Source organism: Apteryx rowi, unplaced genomic scaffold (genome assembly GCF_003343035.1).
Source record: "Apteryx rowi isolate R43461 unplaced genomic scaffold, aptRow1 scaffold_7, whole genome shotgun sequence".
NCBI lineage: Eukaryota > Metazoa > Chordata > Aves > Apterygiformes > Apterygidae > Apteryx > Apteryx rowi.
This window is the reverse complement of record NW_020450982.1, coordinates 5,100,025-5,124,041: the sequence shown is the minus strand read 5'-3', so window position 1 is coordinate 5,124,041 and position 24,017 is coordinate 5,100,025. Positions and strand designations below refer to the sequence as shown.

The window sequence follows — 24,017 nt, the reverse complement described above, 5'->3', positions numbered from 1 at the left end:
GGGCGCCGGGAGGAGGGGGGTGGGTGCCGCACTCACCGGCCAGGCCCCTCTCGCTGCCTCCTGCGGCCCCAGAACCATAACAAAGCTCTGCCCAAAATGGCTGCCCGGCCCTGCCCGGCCGGGGGCCGGAGGGGGCGGGGCCTGCGCGCGCGGGGGGCGGGGACAAGGAGGCGGAAGGGACACACCCACCTGGCTCGGGCAGCGGCCACGCGGAGCCCCTCCCCCCCGGCTAGGGAGAGGGGCGCGCGCACTCGACCCGGCGGGAGCGCGCGCCGGGCCCCCGCCCCACCAATCGGAACGGTAGCACGCGCCGTCGTCGCCGCCTGTCGGGCGCCGCCGGAGACTACGAGCCCCAGAAGGCCGTGCGGCCCCTCCCGCGGCGCCGATCGCCGGAGCGCCGCGCCGCAGTGCAGGCTGGGATTTGTAGTCCGCCCCGAGCCCGCCACGCCTTTCCGCGTGAGCGACGCTCTCCCGCGGTGAAGATCCCGAAAACTAAAAAGGGGGAGCGGGCGCTAGCCCCCCTTCAGCGGGCCAACACAGCAACCCTGGAGAAAGCAGAGGCCCTTGTAGCAGCTCTKCCAGCCAGACCAGCAGCCGCAAGCCCCGGGGGTCCGGGGACGCTCGCTGCAGGGCGAGGAATGCAGACCCGGCRCAGCTCCGGCAGCAGCAGCCCGCCTTTGACACTCGTGCGAAGAGTCACGCCAAACCCAGGGCCTTTCCTCGCCTCCGCCCGAGAGCTGGTGAAGAGCCTCCCTGCATGAGAACGCCTTTCTCCAGCCGAGTTACTGCAGTGACAGCGGGCACAGACACAAGCCTGCTCCCCTCCCTTGGTGGAGGATCTGCTTTTTGACTCTGTCGTCCCCCTTTTTTAAGCACTCCAGATCCCGGGATCCCGGGCGGGTGTCACGCACGCCTGCACGCGGCCCGGGCACGGCGGAACGAGATCGGCAGCGCCTGTTCCCGCCCGGACTTTCCCCGCCGAGCGCCGGCGCCGCGTCCCGGGGCACCGGAAGCTGCGGCAGCGAGGAGGCTGCAGGGCCGCGCCGGGAGCCGAGGCAGAGCGGCGGAGGCCGGGCCGGTGGGTGCCGCCGTGCCGGGCGGGGGCTGGCGGCGGGCACAGCCCGGGGGGAACCGCTTCGGCCCCGCGGCCGTGCAGGCTTCTCCTGCCCCGGCCCTGCCGCGCGGGGCACCCCGCTCCCCCTGCTCGCCTTTCCCCCTTCGCTTTCGTCCCTTCTCGAGTAGCTCAGGTACAACTGAGCGTAATGAGGTTTCCACCCTGTAGTAGCTGAGGGTCGTTTTTACAAGTTTATATTACAAGTTTATTACTTCAGTTCATAGAGCAATCTGAAGCAAAATATCTTGTAGCTGGTAAATAAGGATAGAATGCATAAAGTATTTATCTTTAAGTATACAAAGAGTCTTACAACTGATAAGACTCTGACTTAACTTGGGACATAACGCAAACTCAGCTATTCATCGGTTTCAGACTGTCTCCTGAATTTTTGTTTTAGGGCCTTGATAAAGCAAGTATGTTTCATCTTGTACAACGATGCTGCTTCCAGACACCTTTCAAAGTAAGTTTTTGAAGCATTTTTTGCTCTTTCTTTAAAAATAGAACAGCAAAAGATATAATTGGAGCACTGAAAAAAGGTGACTTACACATTAGAGTAGGTGTGCTTTTATCACAATAAGCTTTTCTGAGAGAATTCCTAATTTTACAGCAGTGTTTAGCCAAAACTAAGACATTTCTTTTATAAAAATCAAGTTTTAGTGACCAAAGTGCTTTCCTCAGCTCCTGTTATCTTTGTTTTTGTATAGTGTTGAGGGGATAGTAGCTAGTTTTTGGGTTGACAACTGTCCTATTTCTATAATCATTTCATGCTCTTCTGTCAAAAGGACTTCTGAAAAGGATTGGTACATCTAATTTAACAAAGCCTAAAGAATGTTTGGTTGGAAGAATAGGTGGATATACATATCTTTCAGATCTCCTTATTCACTACAAAGAACCTAGCTGCTCTTCATCAGATTACTTATGAAAGCCATGTCAGTTAACTGGTTAAGTTAAAAACATCCCAAAACTGAGGGGAAGGGCAACTGTGGGGGACCTTGACCTGGAAAACTACTTGGTACAAAATTTCCCATTTAAGTTAGGTAACTGTAGGATAAAAAGTTTTCATTGCAAGGTGTTCAGAACAAGTTTTATAATTGCAGCTCCAGAAGTTAACTGGTCCCAGACTGCTGCAGTATGGAAAGAATAAGACAACTTACTCTTCTCCTCTCATCCTCCACCTGCACAGAGATGTTTGTCTTCTTTCAAGATCTCCGAGCCTCAACCGAGCATCGATATATGCAACCAAGCTCCAGGCATTTCACACCTCTATTCCCCTCTTAAAGAAAAAACCCCCCAAAGAACCTGAGACCAAAGACTTGGACCCAATGCAATACCGTATGAAGTCACTAAAGGATTCTCCAAAGCCAGCCCTTTACTTAAGCCTTGCAGGGCTAATTCCATTTGTTTCTGTGCCACTGGTAATGGCCATCCAAGGGACCTATTACCCGGAGCTGGCATTTGCTCAGATTACATATGGTGCCGTAATAGTCTCTTTCCTAGGAGGAATCAGGTGGGGATTTGCTGTCCCAGAAAACAGTCCAGCCAAGCCAGACTGGCTGAACCTGGCTAACAGTACAGTTCCTCCTTTATTTGCTTGGCAAGCCTTACTTTTTAAAGATGTCACCCATGGTGCAATCCTGCTTGTAATGGGCTTAGGCATAGCGCTACATTATGACCTTGGCCTTCTTCCTACTTATCCTAGTTGGTTTAAAGCACTGAGGGTAGTGGTAACAGTGTTGGCAGTATTGTCACTAATAGCCACTGCAACACTGAAGACAATTGATTCAGAGAAGCAGCTAAGTAACAGCACAAATAAATGGAAGAACACAAAATAAGAAAATTAGAGGAAAAAGGTATTTATTTGTTAAGCCATTTGTATTGAATTCCAGGGAAAAAAGTGTTTGTGCTTAGAAGTCATAAGATATCAATGTTCAAGATGCTTGTACCAGAAGCRAACAGCTTCTTGGCAAGTTTAGCAGGGAAGGATTGTAAATACTGATCACTTTCAAGGCAGGCATGAATCTGGCCTTACCTGTGGAATAAAGCATCATTCCTGATTGAGATAAGTTGTCACTGCCATATGAATTTAAAATGGAGATTCATCTGACAAGAGTATGAATTGCTTTATTGAATTATTGAAGTATCCGGGTTAACTGTAGTATGTGATAGTGTTCTGTGTTGGGTAGAACACTCATGTAGCCATAACAATCATGTCGCTATCAGGTAGCCTTCAGAACAAGTTCTAAAGGAAGGTGAAAGCAAGGTGAAGCAACTCCTGCTCCCTGAGAAGACATGTCTGTCTCCAGTGTAGTTTATTATTTAGGGAAACGGAAGAGAAGTACATACAGGTTCAGTTGCTATTTTGTAGAAATGCGGAAAAAAAAAAAGAAAAAAGACAAAACTCTGCCTCACTTCAGCTGAGAAGATGCTGAAAGTGCTATGCAATGAAGCACTAGTGAGGTACCAAAGCCCAGGCAAGGCAAAGTTTGTTTCCAGCAACAAGCCAAGGGCAAGGGTTGTTTGCAGGGACAAGCAAAGGTCAGCATTTACCTTAGGTAGTTCCWCCAGCAATTGTGTTGAAGTATAGAAAGCTAGAAGAGAAAACTTCAAATTTGTATCTTCTGTAAGGTGCCACCAGAGACAARGAGATTAGCTTCCTGCATAGCCTTGTTTAAATAAAAGTAATATCTGATCCAGCTGTTTCTAGATTTTGTTTAGACTTGGGGTTACCTAGCCAAGGAAGCTGCATGCAACATAGCCCTAAAGAACTATCACATTCCTAAATGAAAGTACTATCAAATGATGCTTGGTATGATATGACACAAGGACTCCACCTCTGGCACTAAGGGACCAGATAATGGGACTAGAAAGGAGTTTACACCCTCTCCCTCCTCAACACAGTAGTTGAATTTGAGCACCTGGGACAGATAGAAACAGACTTCATGTCCTGCAAACCCACCACGGGGGGCCAACTGTTGAAAACACTGGAAAAAGTATAATCTCTTCCCATTTATGTTGTAGCTTCTTCGCCCACATACTGTGAAAGGAAGAGCAAGTCACACACTTCTTCCTCAGCTGCCTCAAGAAACCTAAGAAGTTGTATGTGTGTRTGTTTACTGTAGGCTTTTCATCTTAAGTATTGTTTAAGGACACTATGAGATGCAAGAAGAAAGCCAAAACATTACATCCAGACACATACTTAGCACCAATTTAGGAAATCCTCATGGTTCTCTCAAAGTACTATTCTCAATGTGCTCAATAAAGAACAAAGCACCTACTGTAGCTTAAACTTGGTATCTATTCATTCTACAAAGAACAGGAGGTTTTTTTTTWAAAAAAGCCTATCCTAAAGATGGAGCCATCTTCCTCTTATGTGAGGAAACACATACATACATAATCCTCAAACTTTCAAATTGACATGTTAACAGCATCCTATCCCTGAAACAGTGATGTATTTCCATACTCTCTGAATACAAAGGAAGTAAAATTGAATTTGTGAATTAAGACAGTTCTTTTATTCTTTCTTACTCAGCCATGGCAATTGTTTGAATGGGTCCAGAGAAGAGTACTTCCTTTGGCCCCAAAGTCAAAGGAAGAGGTGTTGAGTATCAAACAATTGTCATGTTTCAGTGAAAGTCAGTTTACTATGTAATCACAAAAACTGGAGAAGGTAGCTTCACATAACAACTGATTTCCTCCAGCTGCTCTAAACCAGGAAGTTTATGGGATGAGATTGGAAGTGAACTAGTAACTCCCAAACAAATAAAATGCAGTTAAAGTAATGTTTCTCAAACAGTTCAAGAGGGGTCATGAAGTGTGAAGAAGGAAGCTTAAGAAATATTACCTGTCATTTGGGCCCAGAGAGGGCTACACACACAGTTAGCAAGGCAGCCACACTTCCAAGAAGCCTGAGTGTTTTTATATTGAGAAAAGAAATGCATAAATATTTCACTATGGAAGTGTGTAACCTGCAGTTTAAAAATAGTAAACATTTACATTTATAAACAATCTTTCCCAGTGTCCTACTGGGAAACAGGATTCCCGGTAAAACAACAGCTATTAGATAAGAGCAGCAGTGATACAGCTTACTACAATAGGAAAGCACCCTGTACAAGAGCATTTCACCATCAGTAGGAATATGCATTTCATTATGAAAAGCTGTTTAAAGCAACTAGCTTCAACTTTTTTGGGAGGGTTGGGGGGGAATAGGCATTAGTCCATAGGCATAAGAAGTCYTTTTTGAAGTAAAAGCACATACAAGATTACAGAGAGATCAGCAATATGAATGCTCCATCGTACAGCATGTTTTAGCACAGCAGTCTCCCAACCCTATGCTGGAATGCAAAACCTAGATTCTTAAGGTACTTACAACACTAACCTTGGAGGCTTTTATTCATACATYAATTTGTTAATATTACACAGGGGATGTTGACCTAAATGGTGTGAATGCTCCTTTGTCTACATAGTGCAGGCTTCCTGATTTGTGACATTCCAGTTGTGGTTTTGTGTTCTAGAATAACACTGTCCGTCAAAGTTTGAGCAGCCTTATTTCAGACTCTGAGTCCTACCTCACTCATCCACAGCTGTGCAGACAAGGCAATCATATTGTGCAAAAGGCAGCTTCAAGGACAATGTTAATTAGATGAATCTAGGAATAGTTACAAATTGCTAGAAATATTGTTCTACGAAGCATCCAAGCTAAACACAAAATCCTTYAGACAAAACACGCTAATAGCATCATTAATGCAGAATACAACTAATTTTATCACAAAAAGCTACATCCACTTGAACTTGGAAGAGGCAGGATACAAGATGAGGCAAACATGAACATGTGTACCTTGTAGAACAGCTTCTGTTCCAATGCCCAGTCTCAGCATGTCACAYAGAGTAAAACACATTCAAGTAAGGGAGGAATGTGGGCAAGAGGCTTTTGCTAAATTTTTGTATTAAGAACAGTCCTAAATGAAGCAGCTAATCTAATGAATAGCATTTCCATTTAAAATTCATCAGAGCTTAATGAACAGGAGCTCTACTGTCATCACTGATATCATTGAAAAGAAAAGCCTGCGCTAAAATGGAATGACAATATGACAACTGTGAGAAAAACCTTTCAGAACATGAAATTCTCAGTCACTTATCACTAAAGTTTAGTGGGGTAGCAGGAAAGTAGTTATCCGATTCATATTTAATGCCTATGCCCAGCAGCATCAAATATATCAGGGCCAGTACCAAGCCTTCTCCACCTTTCATCCTTTCTACATTGTTTTCTGCCAGAAAAGGACAACTAATACTAATCAAGTAGCCAATCTGCTCTTATTTACATTTCTATGTGCTGGAATCAGGTATCTTCAGGGCTAATTTGCCATTTGTTTCAGTGAGCTTAATCCAGTCATAAAAGGTATTCCTACTCTTCGCAGAGCACTTCCTGAAACAGACTTTGCACAAGCCAATTTACTTTCAGGGCCAAGAGTTTTAATATTTCCTTTTGCTCAGGAAGAGCCCTCTAATCTACTCCTCCATGGCCTCTACTAAAGCTCCTGCTGATGGAAGAGGTTTCTGGTGAATGAAACCGGAAATCCAAGGAGGTAAAAACTCACTCTTTCCTCAGGGGATTTTCCTTCTTTKTTACAGCACAGCTACACCTCCTTCACAGCGGCTGGTGATCATGTTGGCAATTTCAGTCCAACTGTCCATATGAGGGTTATACACTTCAACAGAGTCAGAGGTTACTGGAGCAGCAAAATCATGACTGGGAGCACGACCTCCTGAGGCATAAAGAAATCCATTCACAGCCACAACACAGACACCAGCTCTTGGTATCTTCATTGATGCAACTTCAACCCACTTTTCCTAATGAGAAGGTGGAAGAGTCAGCAAGCAGTTTTAGGGTAAGGCCCCAATTCTGATAAGAATAACTTTTTAAGCTTAAGTACTGAAACGTATACAAAGATTGCTAAGCAAGCACTTCACAGGCTCAAATACTGTTACACTAATACTGTACATGTATGGTATTGAGAGGATTATCAGGATTAGAATGACAGCACAAACTCTTAAACACTTTCACAAGTAGTCCAAATCATACAAGYCTGACTAAAGAACAGATCACATACTATTTATACATACACCCATCCCTTCCTTCAGTCACTGCAAGACGCAGTCTACCTCCAAGACAGAGAATGGCACACAATTCGATGGGAAATAAGGAGAACTATGTTCAATTCCAAATGCAAAATAGAATGGAACATTGGAACTGTTTAACACTACTGTTTCAAAGAGCAGCGTGCACAAGCAATAGTAGCCAGGACTAGTTTCACATCTTATTGAAAAATAAGAAGTGTTCAAAGTGATTTTTCTAGTTGTGCTTGAATATAACTACATTTTGATGCAGAAGACAGACCACCAGTTTTTGCAGCAAAGGGCAGCTCTTACTTTTTTCGGGTGTTTTTCTCTCTCTAGTCAGAGTATTGACCATTCTGTTGCAGAAGAGGAATCTATTTCCCATCCCCCCATCCTAACTCTGAGCATTTAGCAGACTACAGTATATCTATGCATCATCAGTACTGGTTAGCTTTCAGTTACTCAAAAGAATGCATACAGTCTTTATAAATACATTACTCAGAATAAGATTAGAAAAATTCTACAGACTGGTCAGGACACAGACAGACCCTAAGGTCACTGAAGCTTGGCTTTCGCTGATTAACAGCTAACAGTGAAGAGGAAATGGAATTTGTTTTAAATTGCTTCTAGCAAACTGAGTTTTCCCAGCTGTGCAACATCCCAGTTTTTTTCCTTTTTAAAGAAGGGAAACAGGCTATCCCTATAGCATCGTACACAACGTTGATGCAATCGACAATTTCTAAAAGAAAGGGACTCTACCATACCTCTTCAAAGGAGTATCTTTCTACAGTGGCAAGTGCATCTTGAGATTCATTGCAGCCTCCCACAGCATAAATACAATCGTTGAGAACAGCTACACCAAGATACGCTCTTCGGGTTCCCATTGGAGGAAGCTCAGACCAACGTTTAGATATTGGATCATAGACTTCAACAGAACGCAACTCTACTCCTTCATTGCTGATACCGCCAACAACATAAATCAAACCTGCAGAAATAGGGTTTTCCCTATGTTAGATTTCATAATAGATAGGTCTGAAAGAAAGAAAATGTTTGTCACAATACCCATTTCAGCCTGGCATTATGATGGTTTAAGAGTCCCAAATAAAATCATCTGTTTGTCCAGAAATAACATACTTAAAATTTTCAAATAAGTAACTAAGAAGCTCAAACACTAGAAGCTCTCATGAAAGCCAGCATTAATTTAACCAAATGCAGGGTAAAGAATTCAGAAGCCTGCAACTGCTGGGCAGGCCTGAATCAAATACTTAAGAAACACATTTATACATCAAGTCTTTAGACAAGTTTGTCTTGAGATGACCTGCAGCAACTCTTCAGATACCCACAGACACACAGACAATGATACAAGATAAATAAAACCACTGCCAGRAATGACAGTCAACTGCTAATATGTTAGTTGGATAACCATACCGATGATCATGTAGAAACTTCTTTTAAGGGGTAAAAGGAAGGAGACTGAAAGAGAACTTTATGGCCTTTGAGTTTTGTAGAAATAAAAATGGTACCAGAAGGACAAATAAGTGGGGCACAAGAGTGATACATCAGCTTGTGCAACTGACAGCACAGTACAAGACAAAGGTAAGAATTCACAACTAAAATTCAGAGTTTCAACATCCAACAWAACCCAATCACTCTTAGGCCTCTTTCTGGATCCGAGTTTACCAATACGCACCTTGCATTTCACAACACCCAAAGCAGTACCGGGGCACAGCCATGTTTCCCACCACATCCCAACTATTCTCTTCAGGATCAAATCTTTCAATTGTGTTGCCAATCTCTGCACCAATCCAGCCGCCTGTAAGCAACAGCAAACACAGGAAAAAATTTTGTGCACAAAGTTGTGTGTTAACTGAATTTTAGACATATTGAACACTGTTCCAGGACACATTAATTTTGAAACCAGGTGTGGTATAACAGCATGCAATCTGCAAAGGAAATAAATTATAACTGAGCAATAATCAATCCACAAAGATTTGTTATACTATTGTTCATTTGAACAACCGTTTTTCAAAACTTAGATTTGCAACACAAAGGTATAATATTTACAATCAATCAGTTTACAAGTTCCATTAACTGACACCCTTAAAATCAGCTTCGCATAGGGGAAACAAAACAGTTACCTAAAGCATAGATAGCACCGTAACACGTGCACACTCCCAGTCCACAACGGGGATGGTTCATGGAAGCCACAGCAGTCCACTGCTTTGTAACAGGATCATAACATTCGGTACAGTCAAAAATCATCGAGTCTTTTTCACCTGGATAATAAGAACAAAAATGAAGACAGGGGAATGACAAATGTTTTGCACTGCAAATATAAAACCATTCTTCAACTTCTTCCAGAACAAACAACATCTGAATACAAGATCTTTCTTTTAGCTAGCCAAACAGCCAAAGTAACAAAAGAATCACCACTGGAAACAGCTTTCAGCAATAGTTCCCTGAAACTTTACTGAAAACATCAGAGGAGTGAACAGCGTTACACACTTTACTCTGAAGCACAACTGATAGGGTTTTCAAGACCACAGAAGGTGCTCTGCAGTGAGAAAAACAATATACATATGCATTCTTTAATGATGGGCAGGTAGAGCTACCTGTCACATCCTTGTGAAAACATACAAAACAAATCTCTCCAAGCAGGCAGACCGCAAGTGGACTGTTCTGTACCACTGTCTTTCATGCTGTGGGTTTCTGCTAAACTAGCCAAGAGAAAGGAACTGCTATTTCTGTGGGCTTCGTGCACCACTAGTATACCAAACACCTCTTAGTACACTTGCACATATCCATATGCTTAACCTGTGARTCACTATGCCATATGGGAAAAGCAGCTAAGAAATGGCCAAAGGAGCCCAAAACTCACATTCATAGAGCAGTGATGGTAAAGAATGGCAGAACCCAATTTCAACCGTTATTAAATCTAAAGGCTGCATTGTCTACTGTTGTGTTCCTCAGAACCACCTACAAGAAGAATAATTTTAAAGTCTCCACCATGATTTCTATAGTAGCCACGTGCCCTTCTCCCAGGAACAAACTCAGCTCAAATTAAAGCATATAACACTGATTCCCTATATAGTCAGTAAATCAGTAAAGGACACTGCACCAAAATTTTCCTGGCTACTGAACCACAGTTAACTCATTTGTGAGGAAAGGAACCTCTGTACCTATCAATTCTTGCCTTAAAGCTAACAGAATAATAACAAAACAAMCAAMCAAMCAACCATACTCTGCCACTRTAGTTAAGAAGCAGGAATCTACCGTACCACCATAGGGTAAGTATTCCTAAAACATGTGGAAACTATTCAACATTCTGACATCAAGTCACAGTCCAGATGACAATGCCTCTGATACAGGTCAATTCTTCAGGGAATTTCTAGGGGCAGTCTTTTCTTTTTAGAAGTACACAAATGCTTTACATAGCAGGACAGGGCTCTRCTGTTAGCACTGTGAACCCTCCCAAGGAAAGCGTTCATTTCAGCTGTTACCTCCAATGGCATAGACCATTCCTCCCACAACAGCTACACCCAGCCCACTCCGGGCCTGGTGGAGAGAAGACACCGTGGTCCAGTAGTGGCTGAAGGTGTCAAACCGCTCCACGCAGCTGAGGGCTCTGCTGTCACTCCAGCGTCCTCCTTGCAGTCGGGTGTATCCACCTAGAAAGCAAGTAGAAAGGTCATAACAGAGTAAGAGCTTCGCATTCATCCTCTTGCTCCTATACCTGAACCATAGGAAAACCTACAATAACCGGCATTAGCCCCTTTTAGTAGGMATCAAACTTTTTCAAGTAGCACTGCTTCTCCAGCAGACCTGGAAGAACAGTCATCTTGCAGGTTGCTCAACTGAACACCTCACTGCCACAGTACAAATGTTACTGACTACATATTACTGATTTTCTCAGTAAAACGCAGAGACCAACCAACAGCCTATGCTACCTAAAGGGGGTGTTACTGCCCACATGGTGAAACAGGAGTATTCCTCTCCAATGCAAAACTACAGCTTTGCTGAGAAGTTGCAAAAAAATTCAAGTTATCCCATTATGTGAACTGGAATTTTCTGGTCAGAGAAAATTTCAATATACGTCTTYGATAAATGCTCTGTGTCACATATTTGGCAACAAAGTTTAATGGGCGGAAAAAAAATCTGCCCAGGTTATTAAAGGCTAAAATATCCTAACTGTAAACCTAAGAGAAAAGATTTCCTTTCAAATACCACAGTATCAACCTGAGCAGATCAGGCAGTTTTATAATCAAGGCAGAGTATTGCTTTCTGTGATACAGGGAGTCTAGTCCCTGTGTTCTGCTGCAATTTTTCTGGTGGATCTTGGCAAGTCAATTTATCTCTGGTTCAGCTTCATTTGAAAGATGCAGGCATCAGCCTCCCATTCTCCGCAGTGACTCTTTGAAATAGAAACTATAACTTCTTACTGATCCCTCAATAAAACACTGAAGGAAAGAAAGGAAGCAATCAAGCCTTTGATCTTAATCACGTGATGCTTTTGCAATTGTTAACATACTTAAAGTCACTTTTTTTATTAATACATACATGCTTTTATACTATCTTCACTTGATGCATTTCCTGTCTGGAACAAATAACATAGTCAAATAAAACTAGTATAATCCAGAACTCAAAAGACCTGAGGATTGTTTATACATACTTTGCCTTTATAAAGGTATTGCTGCTTTTGCAAAGTTTTATTTTAAAAAAGGGAAAAATATAACCTTTAGAAGAACAAAGAGTGCAGCAAATCTGCATACACCATTCTAGTAGTGAAACACTGGCAAATCTCCTGCCGATTCRCAACTTCCTATCCAAGGCAAATAACTTCTGAAAGGCAAATCTAGGCTTTGAATACCATGTTATGATGATACAAAACGTGAATTCTCCCCTTTTCTGCAACACTAAGCAGAAAGCAACTAACACAGTAACTCTGCCCAATGAACCATTTTGATATTTTGGTATCTTCTAATCAAACAAAGAGAGCTCAGTATCTCTTTCGGTATTGTAATATGAGATACTACTATATTGTTTGTTTTACAAAGTTCAAACGGCCACATTCTAACCTACTGCATAAAGGTACTTCCTGGCTTTCCTCCGGGGACGAGCTTTAGAAGCTTGCAGAAAACTGCTGACCTTGYTCTCTTTGGGAGATTTACAGACTTCACAGTATTCTTTCAACAGAGTTTGCAGGGCCACCCGAAGGCTGAAATCTGGAACACCTTGAGATGTAGAAGATCAAAAAAGGCATAATGAAAAAAACARAAACAACAATGACTAACTCATCTATGAAAAAGCTGCTAGCTTCTCCTAAAGCAGCAGACAAATTAAGCATATCTTTATAATTTTTTCAAAAACTTATTTTTAAAATATGCTTGTGCTCATTTGTTAAGAAATGCAACTTGTTTGATGTAAAGTAATTCTTTCCASTCATTGTACTATTAATCTAAGAAAAGAAAAATAAGTCCCAGTAACCCTGAACAACACACAGTTCACACAAATATCTGACATTCTTCCTTTCCTTCCTTCACTTACCTTCTATGTATTTTAAGAGTCTTTGTGCTGGTAACAGAGGGAATCGAACAGGCTCCAGTACTTCTACTACATGTTTCTTTCTTTTCGCCAGATCCTTCAGAATCCATTGCATTGCAGCTATAAAAACCTGGTACTCATCCTCTATGCTTAKGTCCTCACTTCGCAGGATCTTAATCAGCTGCTCCTTTGTCAGCGCCAGGAATTCCTCCCCGCTCTGCACCTCCAGGAAGTGTGCATGGATGTAGCTCTCGGTGAACTCCAACAAGTCATGGCAGGCAATCTGCTCGGAGAACTGGAAGAGGCCGATGCAGTTCAAGGGGTCGATCTGTCCCTTCAGGAACTCGCAGCAGAGCTCCACGACCTCGGTGAGCTGCAGCATGTCCGCGGCGACTATCAGCTCCTGAACGTTGTGCTCCCCGATGCTCACCACTCCTGCGGGCACGCACACCACAACGGGGCCCCGGTGTCGGCTGCGGAGGACGCGGCACCCTCCGCCCGCGCACACGGCGCGGTGCTGCCGGGCGGGCGCGGCCGTTGCGCGACCGTTACCCGGGCACGGCAGTTGGGCGACCGCCACCTCGGCGGCCCCCGCCGCCCCCTGCCAGCGCGCGCGCCGCCGCCGCACGGGGCCCCGCCGTTACCTGTGTAGATGAAGTCGAGGAGCGTGTGGAAGGTGCCCGCCTCGACGCCCGCGATCCGCACCACGTCGCGGCCGGACTCCTTCATGCCCCCCGCGAAGAGCGCCGCGAAGTAGGGGCTGCTGGCCGCCAGCACCAGGCGGTGCACGGCGAACGCCTCCGGGCCCACCTCCAGCCGCACGTCGCAGAAGCTCTGCCCGCCCCGCAGCCGGTTGATCTGGGCCAGGAGGAGGCGGGCGTGCCGGTCCGAGGAGAAGGGGCTCCCGCCGCCCCGCGCCGCGGCGGCGCACGCCATACTGCTCCCTCCTCCGGCGGCGGCGGCGGCGACGGCCCCCCTCCCCCACGCCGCCCTGAAGGATAGCGGTCGCGCATGCGCGCCTGGCGCCGGCGGCTCCGGCTTTGCCCTTACACGCCGCGAGCGGGGAGAGGCGGCTGCACCGCTCATGAGGCGCGTGCGCAGAGGGCGGCGGCGCGTGCGCAGAGGGCGGCGGCGCGTGCGCAGAGGGCGGCGGCGCGTGCGCAGAGGGCGGCGGCGCGTGCGCAGAGGGCGGCGGCGCGTGCGCAGAGGGCGGCGGCGCGCCGTTGGCGGGAGGGCGCGCCCCGCCCGCTGAGGGCGGCCGGTGCCCGGCAATGGTGGACTTCGTCAGAGCTGGCTCGCGGAGCTGGCCTGTCTGCTCTGCGCGCTGCCCTCTCAGCGGCCAAAGGAGGTGTCTTCGCCTTGGTTGTAGTACCTCTGCCTGACCCTTGTCTATGCGCTTGCCTGGTCGCTTGGCCCTGCTGAGCCCGTTGGCCCCCACAGTCACCTCTGCCTGCTCTGTAAGGCAATGCCTTCTTATATGTGATTAAACTGGTTTCCTGCTAGGTTCATCAAGTGATCCTAGTCCTAGTGCTGAGGGAACAGGTGAGTAGCAGATGTGGATTCACTTTATCCGTTGCCTTCACAATCTCTGTTCCTCAGCCTTTCCTCCCTGAACTGGATTCTTAGCCCCCTTAATCTGGCCTTGTGAGGGAGAAACATGGTAGTGCTGGGGGCAAAACTAGAGCTACCATCTGTCTGGGCGAGCTTCAGAGACTGGGGGCAACCACTTGTCTGCACTTCAGCAGTGTGGCATCAGGGCTTGCACTGACTGCGGGGAGAGCCAGCCCACCGACCTTCTTTCCCTATAGCATCATGCTACAAGCGGGCCCTCTTCATTCCAACACTGTTTTTTCACTGCAGAGCCTTGTAGTACCATGTGGGGCATTGGGGCCAGCACTGATCCTGAGGTAGCTCATATTTCCATCTTAGTACCTAAATGCACTGAATCATTGCATGCCTGAGCACTGACTGAGGGAAGAGCATCCCATACTGMGTTACACACGCTCATTCTCCAAGTCTGGCAAAGCTAGCACTGATTCTGAGGGAAAAAGTATCATTCCTGAGTTTTCCACAACCATTCCAGCAACATGACATGCAGGCAAAGCAAAAAGTAATTGGAGAGCCTCTTGGAATGCTTCCATATCTATTTACTGTGAGGTTGAGAAAGAAAAACATGTCTGCTTATAGTTACAATCGTCTTGGGCCTCCARACTTTTCTCATGATTCTGCATTTCATTGTAATAACTTATAAAAGTGCTTCCAGAAGGAGTCTGAATCATGATACTCTCTGGGGACTGTTGGTTTCCTCATTCATCAGCACTTCATTCTTGACAGCAGAATGGTAAAATTACCTTTCAAGCTGATCTTAAAAAAATACCTGTAGAAAATACAGATCTAGATAGATGAATAAAGTTTCTTCAAGCACACACAGCTGGATTCATGCTGCCRTAACTCAATATAAATTTTAAGCCAGGCTAATAAATGCTTTGAGATTTTTTTTTCATTGATGAATCTGTAAAAGAAACCAGACCTCTCTTGTGCTGACATTTTATTCGTTGGAAGTGGCCTGTGAGTAAAAGGCTTAGGATTCTCCTAAATGCCAATGTCTCAGTCAGAGACTGATGTCAGCTCTTAGACACTTGGCCAGTATTAGGATTTCGCACCATAGTGCCAAATTTACAGACACAGAATGGCATTGCTGAGACCGCCGAATTTGCCCTGAAGGCCTGTCGTATACTGTGTTAATGGAGTTGARTGGTTCTGTCTCCAGAAGAGGGCACTGCTTCAGCATTTTTCCTTTATAACCAGGCAGCAATTGTGCAAGATGGAGCTGGTGCTCCCGTATGCTATTGTGCAGCTCCTAAAACAAGCTGCAGATTTTCAAGAATAAGTCTGAAACTGTATTTGGCACTGTAAAATTGCACTGTGTAATGAGGAACSTTTTGGTTAACTAACACCAGGAATGACAAGTCATTGCAGTGAAGGTAAAATGTCTTCTGTTATAATTTAATAAGTTCCTACCATGACATTTGCCAATAAGCCAGCTGAGTGTTGGCTGATGTATGGGACAGGTGACAAAGAAGGTATGCCCTGTGCTTCTCTGCTTGTCCCACTGCCCATGCCTGCACAAAAGTGCTGCTGTCACAATACTCAGTGAGAATAATTTGACAAACAAGCTATTCAGGCTTTCTCTTGAAGAACCCCTGCACTGTGCCAGAGCCCCAGGAAGCACTGCAGTCCTCCCTGTGTTATCCCGCAGAGCCCCATGGCTGAGATTTCCCTGGCTGAAGGCTTCTTCGGAAAACCTTTTCAGCTGCCTGGAAAACATTCTTCTGAGCTGAATAAGACATCTGTGCTCCCTCTCTAAATCCTGCAGATGGTGCTCTCTCTACAGAATGGTGCTTCATGAATGTGCAACAAAAATGGGTAGCTAAAAGGTGTCTTGCTGTGTGTGGATGTTAAGCTTCCCCTCTGTCATCATAGAAAGATTTTTGTTAGATAAGATTTTTTTCCCTCCATAAAGACAGAGGATTTTTAGTCTCACAGAACCTAAAAGAAAAATAATCAATCTGAAAGTGCAGTTTTGCTTTTCTGCCTCCACTTGGGCCTCTCCATACACATAGCAACCACAGTGCTCCGTGGCTTGCACTGAGAAGAGAGTTACGACTTGTGGAAGCRTGTCCATTATACCTGTAGCTTTGGCGATCCATCTGACTTCATATTCAAGCAGTACCCCCAGGTGATCCTTGAGATATTGGCTGCTGAAGTTCTGTCTTGCAGAAGAGTCGCAACACTGAGGCATTGGCTATTTGTGGGTATGACAAACCCCGTGGGATGTTTTGTGATAGGGAGCTACTTTCCATTACAGTCAATCAAACTGTGCCAGGCCAAATTCCCCCACAGTTCCAATACATAGGTAATCTTTGCTTCCCATTCCAAACTGTAGCRTATCTCTGCACCTTGTCTTCTGTGCTAAGTCAGCTGTTACAATCTTTCAGTGATACAGTCAGTTACAATCTTTCTTTTCAGTTGTAGTCTTTCAGCTGGTCTCTTGTTACCCACTATAGTTACCACTCATAATTTTTAATGCACTTGATTGTTGCTGAGACTGTCACCAAAAACGAAAAGAGCTTTTTGTTTTGGTGTCGAGGTGACAAAGCCCTCATAGGATACAACCATTTTTGCTCCATTTCCCAAAGTTTCTCAACAACTTGAGCTTAATTGTCTCCCAGGGAAGCCAAGATTGCAGAAGTACAGTACCACCAAGAGTTTATGAGGACTAGAAATAATTCTAGTGCACTCAGTAACATCTGTTACATTTCTAAGACACCTTCTCTCTGTTAAGGCTTAAACTTGCCCAAATATCCTGTTTACCCCGGATGCCATTGCATGTACAAGACAACGATGCAGATCAGTGGTCTCTGCCGAAGCACAGCTTGTCACATAGAGGGGTGGTGGTATGTGCTTCCTGATGAGTTTGTGGCCCCTGGCAGGGGTAAGATGAGAGAGGCTGCTGTGCTGCACATCTGCACAACACAGAAGAGAAGAGGCTCCTGGTTACTCTCGAGGTTTTTCTCAAAGAGAGTGGTGGATAATCCGTTATCACCCCAGTGGGACTGGCTAGCATGTTGTTTGTTCTCAGTGAAAAGCCTTTAACAAGCCACAGACACTGATTCTAATTAGATGCCTGTATAAACCTGTTGTCAGTTTACATGTTTATGTGAAATGTAATCTTTAATGGGTGAAGAAGCTTCCCTTCAAGGTCTGAACCTTTCCTATCTCAGTGGGAAAAGGCATTGTGCTTCACAGTCAGTTAACACATTGTCCAGACTTTAGCCAAGCCTGAGAATACTCTGGGCAGGTGTGGACCAGGCCCAGAAGCTATTACTTTCATTCCTGCTTCAGTTAATGAATCCTGATGTTTATGTGTATGTGAATGTCTGTAGGATGGAGATCTGAAATGGAATTAACCCAAAGATGGAGAGCAAGAGGCACCCCAAAAGCTAGTCTTTCTGCGTAGGCAGCCCCAGCATATAGGTGTTTGTGTGAAAACTTCCAAGTTTTCACAGTGTCAGCAAAGTGGTGATGCCTCTGTCCATTTGTCAGCTGAACTGTTAACAGGGAAATTTTAAAGCTCATTGAAGTGCTACATTACAAGATCGTTCTCCCCTTCCCCTTCCCCTTCCCTTTCCCCTTCCCTTCATCTTTATAAGCTGTTGTAAACTTTTCTGTCTATTTTGAAATTACTAACTAACTACATTTTTTACCCTCACTTTATTGTGGCTTCAGGTAAGGGTGATTTTAATGTAACTGCCGGTTATCAGAGTTGTCAGTCCAGGCGTGTTTACCAATCCTTGAACTGGGTATTGAGACACTCTCCCAAATATCCAGCTACGCAAAACATGGCCGCAAAGGTACTGAAAACCAAGCAGGCTGTGCCAGAGTCCGGCTGAGTGGGGTGATGCCCTCCAGTGACCAGCCATATCCAGGACAGCCATCTGACAGGCAGCAAAAGCAGGGAGCATGTCCGAGCTGTAAGAGCCTCCAGAGAGAATGCGATGCTCCCAGTGAATAATACACAGATAATGGCTTGTGATTTCAAGAGCACTGGCAATGTTTCAGTGTTGTGTGCTGCAGGCTTCACCTTGAACTAGTGCTGAGCTTGCAAGGCAGCAGGTAGAAAAATCATTTTTGTATGATACAAAATCATCAAAACATAAAAAACTCTTTTGGTCTTAAAATATGCCCCAGCAATGAAAGGATTCTGTCATCTGACCTACTTGTGTGGAGAGGTTCATGTTCTGAGTGCACTTACCTAGCAGGAAGTTTGGAGAAATTCCAGTGAAATGCGAATGTTGTGCAACATGCGCGACTGCAGTTCTCCAATGGTTAGAAGATTTTTGTGTTTAAGCCATAGGTCTGGAGTAATTCCAGGCAACTTGATTTAAAGTAAACATCCTGGATGCTGTGTGTCAGATACTAGCACAATATTGTTTTAGTCTTTCTCATTTCTCCTGTGGGAATAATCATTCCATGAAGAAGGAAAGTGATCTAATGAGAGAATTAACTCAAGAGCTTGAACAGTGAATTAATCACAGCTGTCTGAGAGGGGAACCAAGGCAAACCCCACAGAGGGCTCGCTGCATTTCCAAGGAAAGAGGCCAAAAGAATACTAAGAATTTGATAGCAGTTGGTGATTGAAACAGAGACAGGAGAGTTATGCTTTTAGTAGCTAAAGGAAGCAAAACTGTGTAGTAGAGAGTTTCCCTTCTGCTGTGAAATGTTTCTCCCCAGTATGTTGACTTGCAGTAGAAGGGACCTCTGCAACTTTTTCTTGGAGATGTTGAAGGATGCCAGATTGTTGGAGCCTGATCCTCACTGTTCCCTAACACTTATCTGAAGCAGATGATTGATTTCATGACTTGGCCTGTTTTTCACTATTGTCTAGTCCTGCAGCTTCACACTGAATTAGACCTGCTCACTAAGGTGAGCTTATCAAAGATGCATGACTTCTTTTGCCAATAGGAAAAATGAGTTGTGCTTGAGAATTACCAGTCTTCAGGCACATGGGACTTTCAGTCCTGGCATTAGTAAAGTTTGGCTAGGTTTCAAATTGTAATCCAAATACTAATGCTTTTTGGACTCTACTTAACTGTTCTTATCTAAATCACTGCGTTCCCTTGGATAATAAACTATAGCAAACACAACAGACCCCTGAGCTGTTTAGAGCATGTGACAATTTTTAAACAGACTCCATACTGAACAGAAAAAAGGGAGGGAAAACCTCATAAAATATGCATGAATTCTGCTAATTTTATTCCTCTTATTTTATGTAGTCATTAGATATGTACCAAAGGCATGTTCTTTCTCCTAGAAAGTATTGTGCTTGCATTGACAAAGCGTGTGAGCTGGCTTCATCGAGAAGATGGATAGAGTTAAACTCTGCCTGATACCCACCACATTCCAGAGCCTGCGTGTGCAGCGGGGTCATTCCAGAAGCAGTGCCTCCATGGAATGCGAGACATGTCATGACCTCTGTGAGTAACCCTTAGCAGGATGTCTGCAGGTCCTGAGAGTGTTTGCAGCATGGGTCAGGCCATCCGGGGCTCTGCATACACTGAAGCCTCGAAGATGGAAACCTCCACAGTGTAACATTTCAACTGTAAGAACACAGGTTACTACTACAAATCCCAGCTCTTTTGCTGGTGTGTGGTTCCCTTGCCATGTATTTCCCAGGTTGCATTTTTCCCTTCATTTACCTTTCCTAGGTGTGAGTATTTTTCATGTCCCTTTATGGAATTTCATCTTTGGGGGTTTGGACTAGTTCTCCAGTTAGAAAAATCATTTGTGTTCTAGTCCTGTCATCCAAAGTGCTTGCAAAATGTCTACTTTGTTGTCTGAGCGAACAGAAGTGTTGACTAGATTCAGAACAGACCCTCTGTAATTCCTATTAAAAGACCTGTCTGAGTTTAATGACAGTTTACTCATAGTAATATTTTAGCATATTTTTAACCAGTTGTGCACCCATGTTACGGTGATTTTATTTGCACTTTGATGCTCTCAGTTTGCTTACCAGAATGTCACACCAAATGTTATTAGAACCCTTAAAAAAGCCATATCTCATCTACAGCTTCCCCTTTTTCAGCAGAACAGTTGTCTGTCAGTGAGGGAAATTAGCCCGCTTTGGCATTATTTATCTTAAATAATTGATTATTTTTATCTTTTCATTATCTTTCAAAGGGCTTGGAAATTCATTGTTTAGTAATTTGTTCTACTGTTTTTTGGGATGTTAAAGTTTTTGCAACATTTTATTTCATATAAAATCATTTTTAGATAATAACTTTTGTCCAGTGCTCACCTTAAAAAGCACAACTTTATTTGCAGGGTGAAATGAGGTTCTGAAACAATTTGTCCATGCTAGTCATAGTTCTGCAATACTTACAGTGATCTGATAAGTCTTTTACTGACACTCTCCCACTGGCTCAGTGGGAAGCAAATGCTTCTCACTACTTATCTTCCTTTTAGGTATTTTTTGAAGATTAATTAATATTTATAAAATACTCTGAGTGAAACCTGCATATGAAAAATGTGGTAGAAGTTGAAATGTCATTACTGATGACTGCTATTTTTTAAAAGAAAACTATACTGCAGTCAATATCAATGAAGAATTACGAAGTATAAAAGTAGATTACGGACTCTAAAAATGCTAGAGGAAATCATGGCTGGTGTGACTAAACTGAAGGTGAAAACAACTGAATAACCTGACCAAGAAAGCCCTACAGTGGCACAAGATGCAGAGGGCAAGTTTAATTATTAATGCTTGGTATTGAAATATATACAGGATAAAATATTTGTATCACAGAAAGATGAAGATGTCSTTTTCAGTCTGTGAGTAATTAAAAATGAGTTGATTACCATATGTAACGTTAATATTTTTAAAGCAGCAGGCTCAGATAACCTAGACTGAAGAGCTGTAACTCAGCTGTCTAAAGAGGTCTCATTTGTAATAAATCCTGGCATTTCAGTGAAATTCCAGAAGACTGATAGTATTGGGCCAATATTTAAGGAAAAAAAACCCAAAGAAACAGAGCAAGCAGGATGACCCAGCTAGCTGTATTATGGTTAACATGACACCAGTCCAGAACAACACAGTACAAAAGCTGATACTAAGCAAGGCAGTAAATGAGTCAATAATTGGCAACAATTTTACTTTTATCAATCAGTATTGTCTTGTTGAGAAATCCAAATTATTTTTTTCATAAGGGTTGTAAGTCTGATTCCTACAGGTTAGTGTAAATATTACAGCATGTTTCACAAAGTATGTGACCTACCATTGTGGCATTTTGATTAAGATCTTAGTTGAGTCCAGTATCACTAAATATGCATGTCAAATAGATAAAAAATGGCTTATTTACAGAACTGAAAAGATAGTGAGCAATGGGAAATCATAATTCAGTAGCAGCAATTCTTCCAGGATCGTGTGGGGTTTAGCATTAGCCTGCTGTTATTTAACACTTATAAGAGCAAACTAAAAGCATAGTCAACTCACAGTGCTTTATGCCTGAGAAAATATTTTGGACTTCAGTTATCTGGGCTACATATGTAGAGACATTTCCGTTGGCTGGGCCAGTGCGGGTGCAGAAGCAGGACACGTGCTTTTGTGCTGTGATGCATAGCAGGCACTTACCAAATCAGGTCAGCATTAGCTGGGGATGTCTGCAATCATTGGTAACTTTGATCTTTCTTTTCCTTGGTTCACCTTCACTGCATGCTTTTGTAGTCTGATTTTTTGTGATTAGTGTAAGTTATCCCAGCCAGTTTGTAAATGTAAAAGCACCATTAGTAACATTTCTGAATGCCACAAAGATCATCTAGGAGGTAAATTAGTGTGAGTACAAAGCAGCTAGACAGAGCAAACAGTGACTTGGGAAGGCTGGCCCATTCACATGAAGATTTTTAATACAACCAAGTTCAAATCAATAAACCTAAGAGCTAAGATCACAGCTCACAATTCTGCAACCCAGGAGCAGTATCCTGGAACAAAATAATGTCAAGAAGGATTTAGGAATCCTAACACACTGACTCTGAAGGCGTACAAACAAACAGAATGATGCTGTTCTAGAAATGGGCAATCCAGTCTGGGAGAGGTGTGTGGAGGTGAAGGAATGTGGTCCTCTCTGTATGTCACCTCTAAAGCTGACATGGAGCATGGTTTTGATATGTACAGTTTAGGGAGGATGTTAACAACTGGAAAAGGCACAGAGAAGAACCATAAATATGATTTGAGGGGAGAGGAAATGTCTTATAATGACGGACATAAACAAAATAGATGGAGCTGTTGTTCAAAATGAAAACTGAGAAGCAATTTGATTACGTATATATGCTACTGAGCAGGAAAACAGCGCTGAATACTAAAGAACTCTTTAGTACAGAAGSATTTAGCAAAAACAGTGGTTGAAAGCTGAAGCAAAACAAATGTTAAATTAGGGATAATCTTTAACACTGAGGAACTGTCAAGAGTATTAGCCAATTTTCCGTTGTTTGAAGTTTTAAATCAAGACTGAACCTTTTTCTGGAAGATAACTTGTATTTGAGTAAAACATATCTGGATCAATCCAGGAATAACCAAAAGGTATGGAACAGCTTCTATGCTAGGAACAACTCCATGTRTCTTGACTTTTTGGCTTAGAAAAGCGATGACTTAGAGGAAATACAATAGCCCTACAAAATTATGAGTGGCCTGGTAATAAGGAGTAGGGACCAAAAGTTCACTCTGTTTCAGTAGACAAACTAGGGACAATAAATTAAGCCATTAATCTCGATACAAGGAGATGGATCTTCATTCAGTGGGTAATATTCCTGTGGAAGTCACTGCTACAGAATGTTGTGGATGGTAAAGTTTTACATGAATTAGAGGGAGACTGGACAAGAACTAAAAGCAAAATCTGTCAGGGTTATTAGATAAATGCCACATCTGGCTCAGGATGTCTTCTGGTCTGAGAACTGCTGGGGCCTGAGAAGTCAGGGTATCGTTCATGTTTGAACTCTTCTCTCTGTTGCCTACTCACCTGACCACTGTTGCTCATGCTGACTGCTGGAGACAAGACTCTTGTTCTGATACATGACATTTCTTTGTGATAGAAGAGGCTCTGGGCAAAATGATAGGGTTTGTGTTGTACAGGAGGCTGGACAAGGTGATCTAAGGGTCTCTTACATTCTATGAACCATATAAAGTAGGTATTATTTATTTTCCAAGTGGGATCACACAAGAGTTAAATGATTTTCCCAGAGTACATCATGAATCAGTGGTAAAAGTCGTAAAAATCATGAACAGGAGTTAAATGTCTTGGCCCCTTAGCTGCTGTAGTATCCAGTGCTATTCAAGAACATGCATTACCTGTCTCATGGGTGATCCTGAAACTAAGGACGAAAGAACTGTTTGTTGAGAATGGTTTCAAGGGTGATTTACCCAGAGCAAAGGGAATAATGGGGTGGGAAGAAAGAGAGCAGAGACACAGAGACAATTGTACTAAATTTAACTAAGAACATGAAGGAAATCTTTGGCAATGGGGGTATGAATAAAACTGGTGTTATGGTGGTGGAAGGGGAAGATTAATTTTTAAATTTTGAACACAGCATGAAAAGCAGAGAAATTTCTGCTCTGATTCAGGTGCTCATTCAGTCAAGAAGAACAGGAAAGAACAGAGTTTAGTGAAACAGGGGAAGAAGGACTAATAGGGCTTAACAA

General features: G+C 43.6%; 3 protein-coding genes and 1 long non-coding RNA gene across 13 annotated transcripts in view; 2 read left to right on the top strand and 2 right to left on the bottom strand.

Annotated features, from left to right (window-relative positions):
- GPBP1L1 (GC-rich promoter binding protein 1 like 1) overlaps window positions 1-143 on the bottom strand; it is a 34,710-nt gene extending 34,567 nt beyond the window's left edge. For 4 of the 5 annotated variants that reach the window (XM_026086783.1, XM_026086787.1, XM_026086785.1 and 1 more), the window contains exon 1: window positions 37-143. The gene's annotated coding sequence lies outside the window, so the exon portion shown is untranslated. The remainder of the gene's footprint in view (window positions 1-36) is intronic. The other variant, XM_026086789.1, reaches the window with a different exon arrangement.
- A 291-nt stretch (window positions 144-434) lies between these two features.
- TMEM69 (transmembrane protein 69) lies at window positions 435-3,807 on the top strand. Of its 2 annotated transcripts, none has more exons than XM_026086791.1 (3): window positions 435-1,078; window positions 1,512-1,574; window positions 2,212-3,807. In XM_026086791.1, exons 2-3 carry the CDS (start codon window positions 1,530-1,532, stop codon window positions 2,944-2,946), a joined length of 780 nt encoding a protein of 259 aa, XP_025942576.1. In that variant the 5' UTR covers window positions 435-1,078; window positions 1,512-1,529; the 3' UTR covers window positions 2,947-3,807. The 2 variants fall into 2 exon arrangements, with proteins under 2 accessions (XP_025942576.1, XP_025942575.1); XM_026086790.1 differs by lacking the exon at window positions 435-1,078 and adding an exon at window positions 1,089-1,247.
- Window positions 3,290-13,766, bottom strand: IPP (intracisternal A particle-promoted polypeptide). 2 transcript variants are annotated; one of them, XM_026086781.1, is made up of 8 exons: window positions 13,414-13,764; window positions 12,773-13,204; window positions 12,304-12,459; window positions 10,729-10,896; window positions 9,367-9,504; window positions 8,919-9,041; window positions 7,993-8,213; window positions 3,290-6,961 (listed from the first exon to the last, which is right to left on the bottom strand). In XM_026086781.1, the coding sequence occupies exons 1-8, from the start codon at window positions 13,703-13,705 to the stop codon at window positions 6,737-6,739; spliced, it is 1,755 nt and encodes a 584-aa protein (XP_025942566.1). In that variant the 5' UTR covers window positions 13,706-13,764; the 3' UTR covers window positions 3,290-6,736. The 2 variants fall into 2 exon arrangements, with proteins under 2 accessions (XP_025942566.1, XP_025942567.1); XM_026086782.1 differs by having other exon boundaries at window positions 6,743-6,876; window positions 13,414-13,766.
- A 219-nt stretch (window positions 13,767-13,985) lies between these two features.
- LOC112975922 overlaps window positions 13,986-24,017 on the top strand; it is a 34,292-nt gene continuing 24,260 nt past the window's right edge. The window contains exons 1-2 of one of the 4 annotated variants that reach the window (XR_003256812.1): window positions 13,986-14,311; window positions 19,644-19,806. This is a non-coding gene — a long non-coding RNA (uncharacterized LOC112975922). The remainder of the gene's footprint in view (window positions 14,312-19,643; window positions 19,807-24,017) is intronic. The other 3 variants (XR_003256813.1, XR_003256811.1, XR_003256810.1) reach the window with 3 other exon arrangements.

Excerpts from the sequence above, each read along its gene's own strand:
- TMEM69 (XM_026086791.1), top strand. The coding sequence starts at position 1,530 with ATGTTTCATCTTGTACAACGATGCTGCTTCCAGACACCTTTCAAA. Across the intron at positions 1,575-2,211 it reads GCTTCCAGACACCTTTCAAA|CTCCAGAAGTTAACTGGTCC; the intron begins GTAAGTTTTTGA and ends TTATAATTGCAG.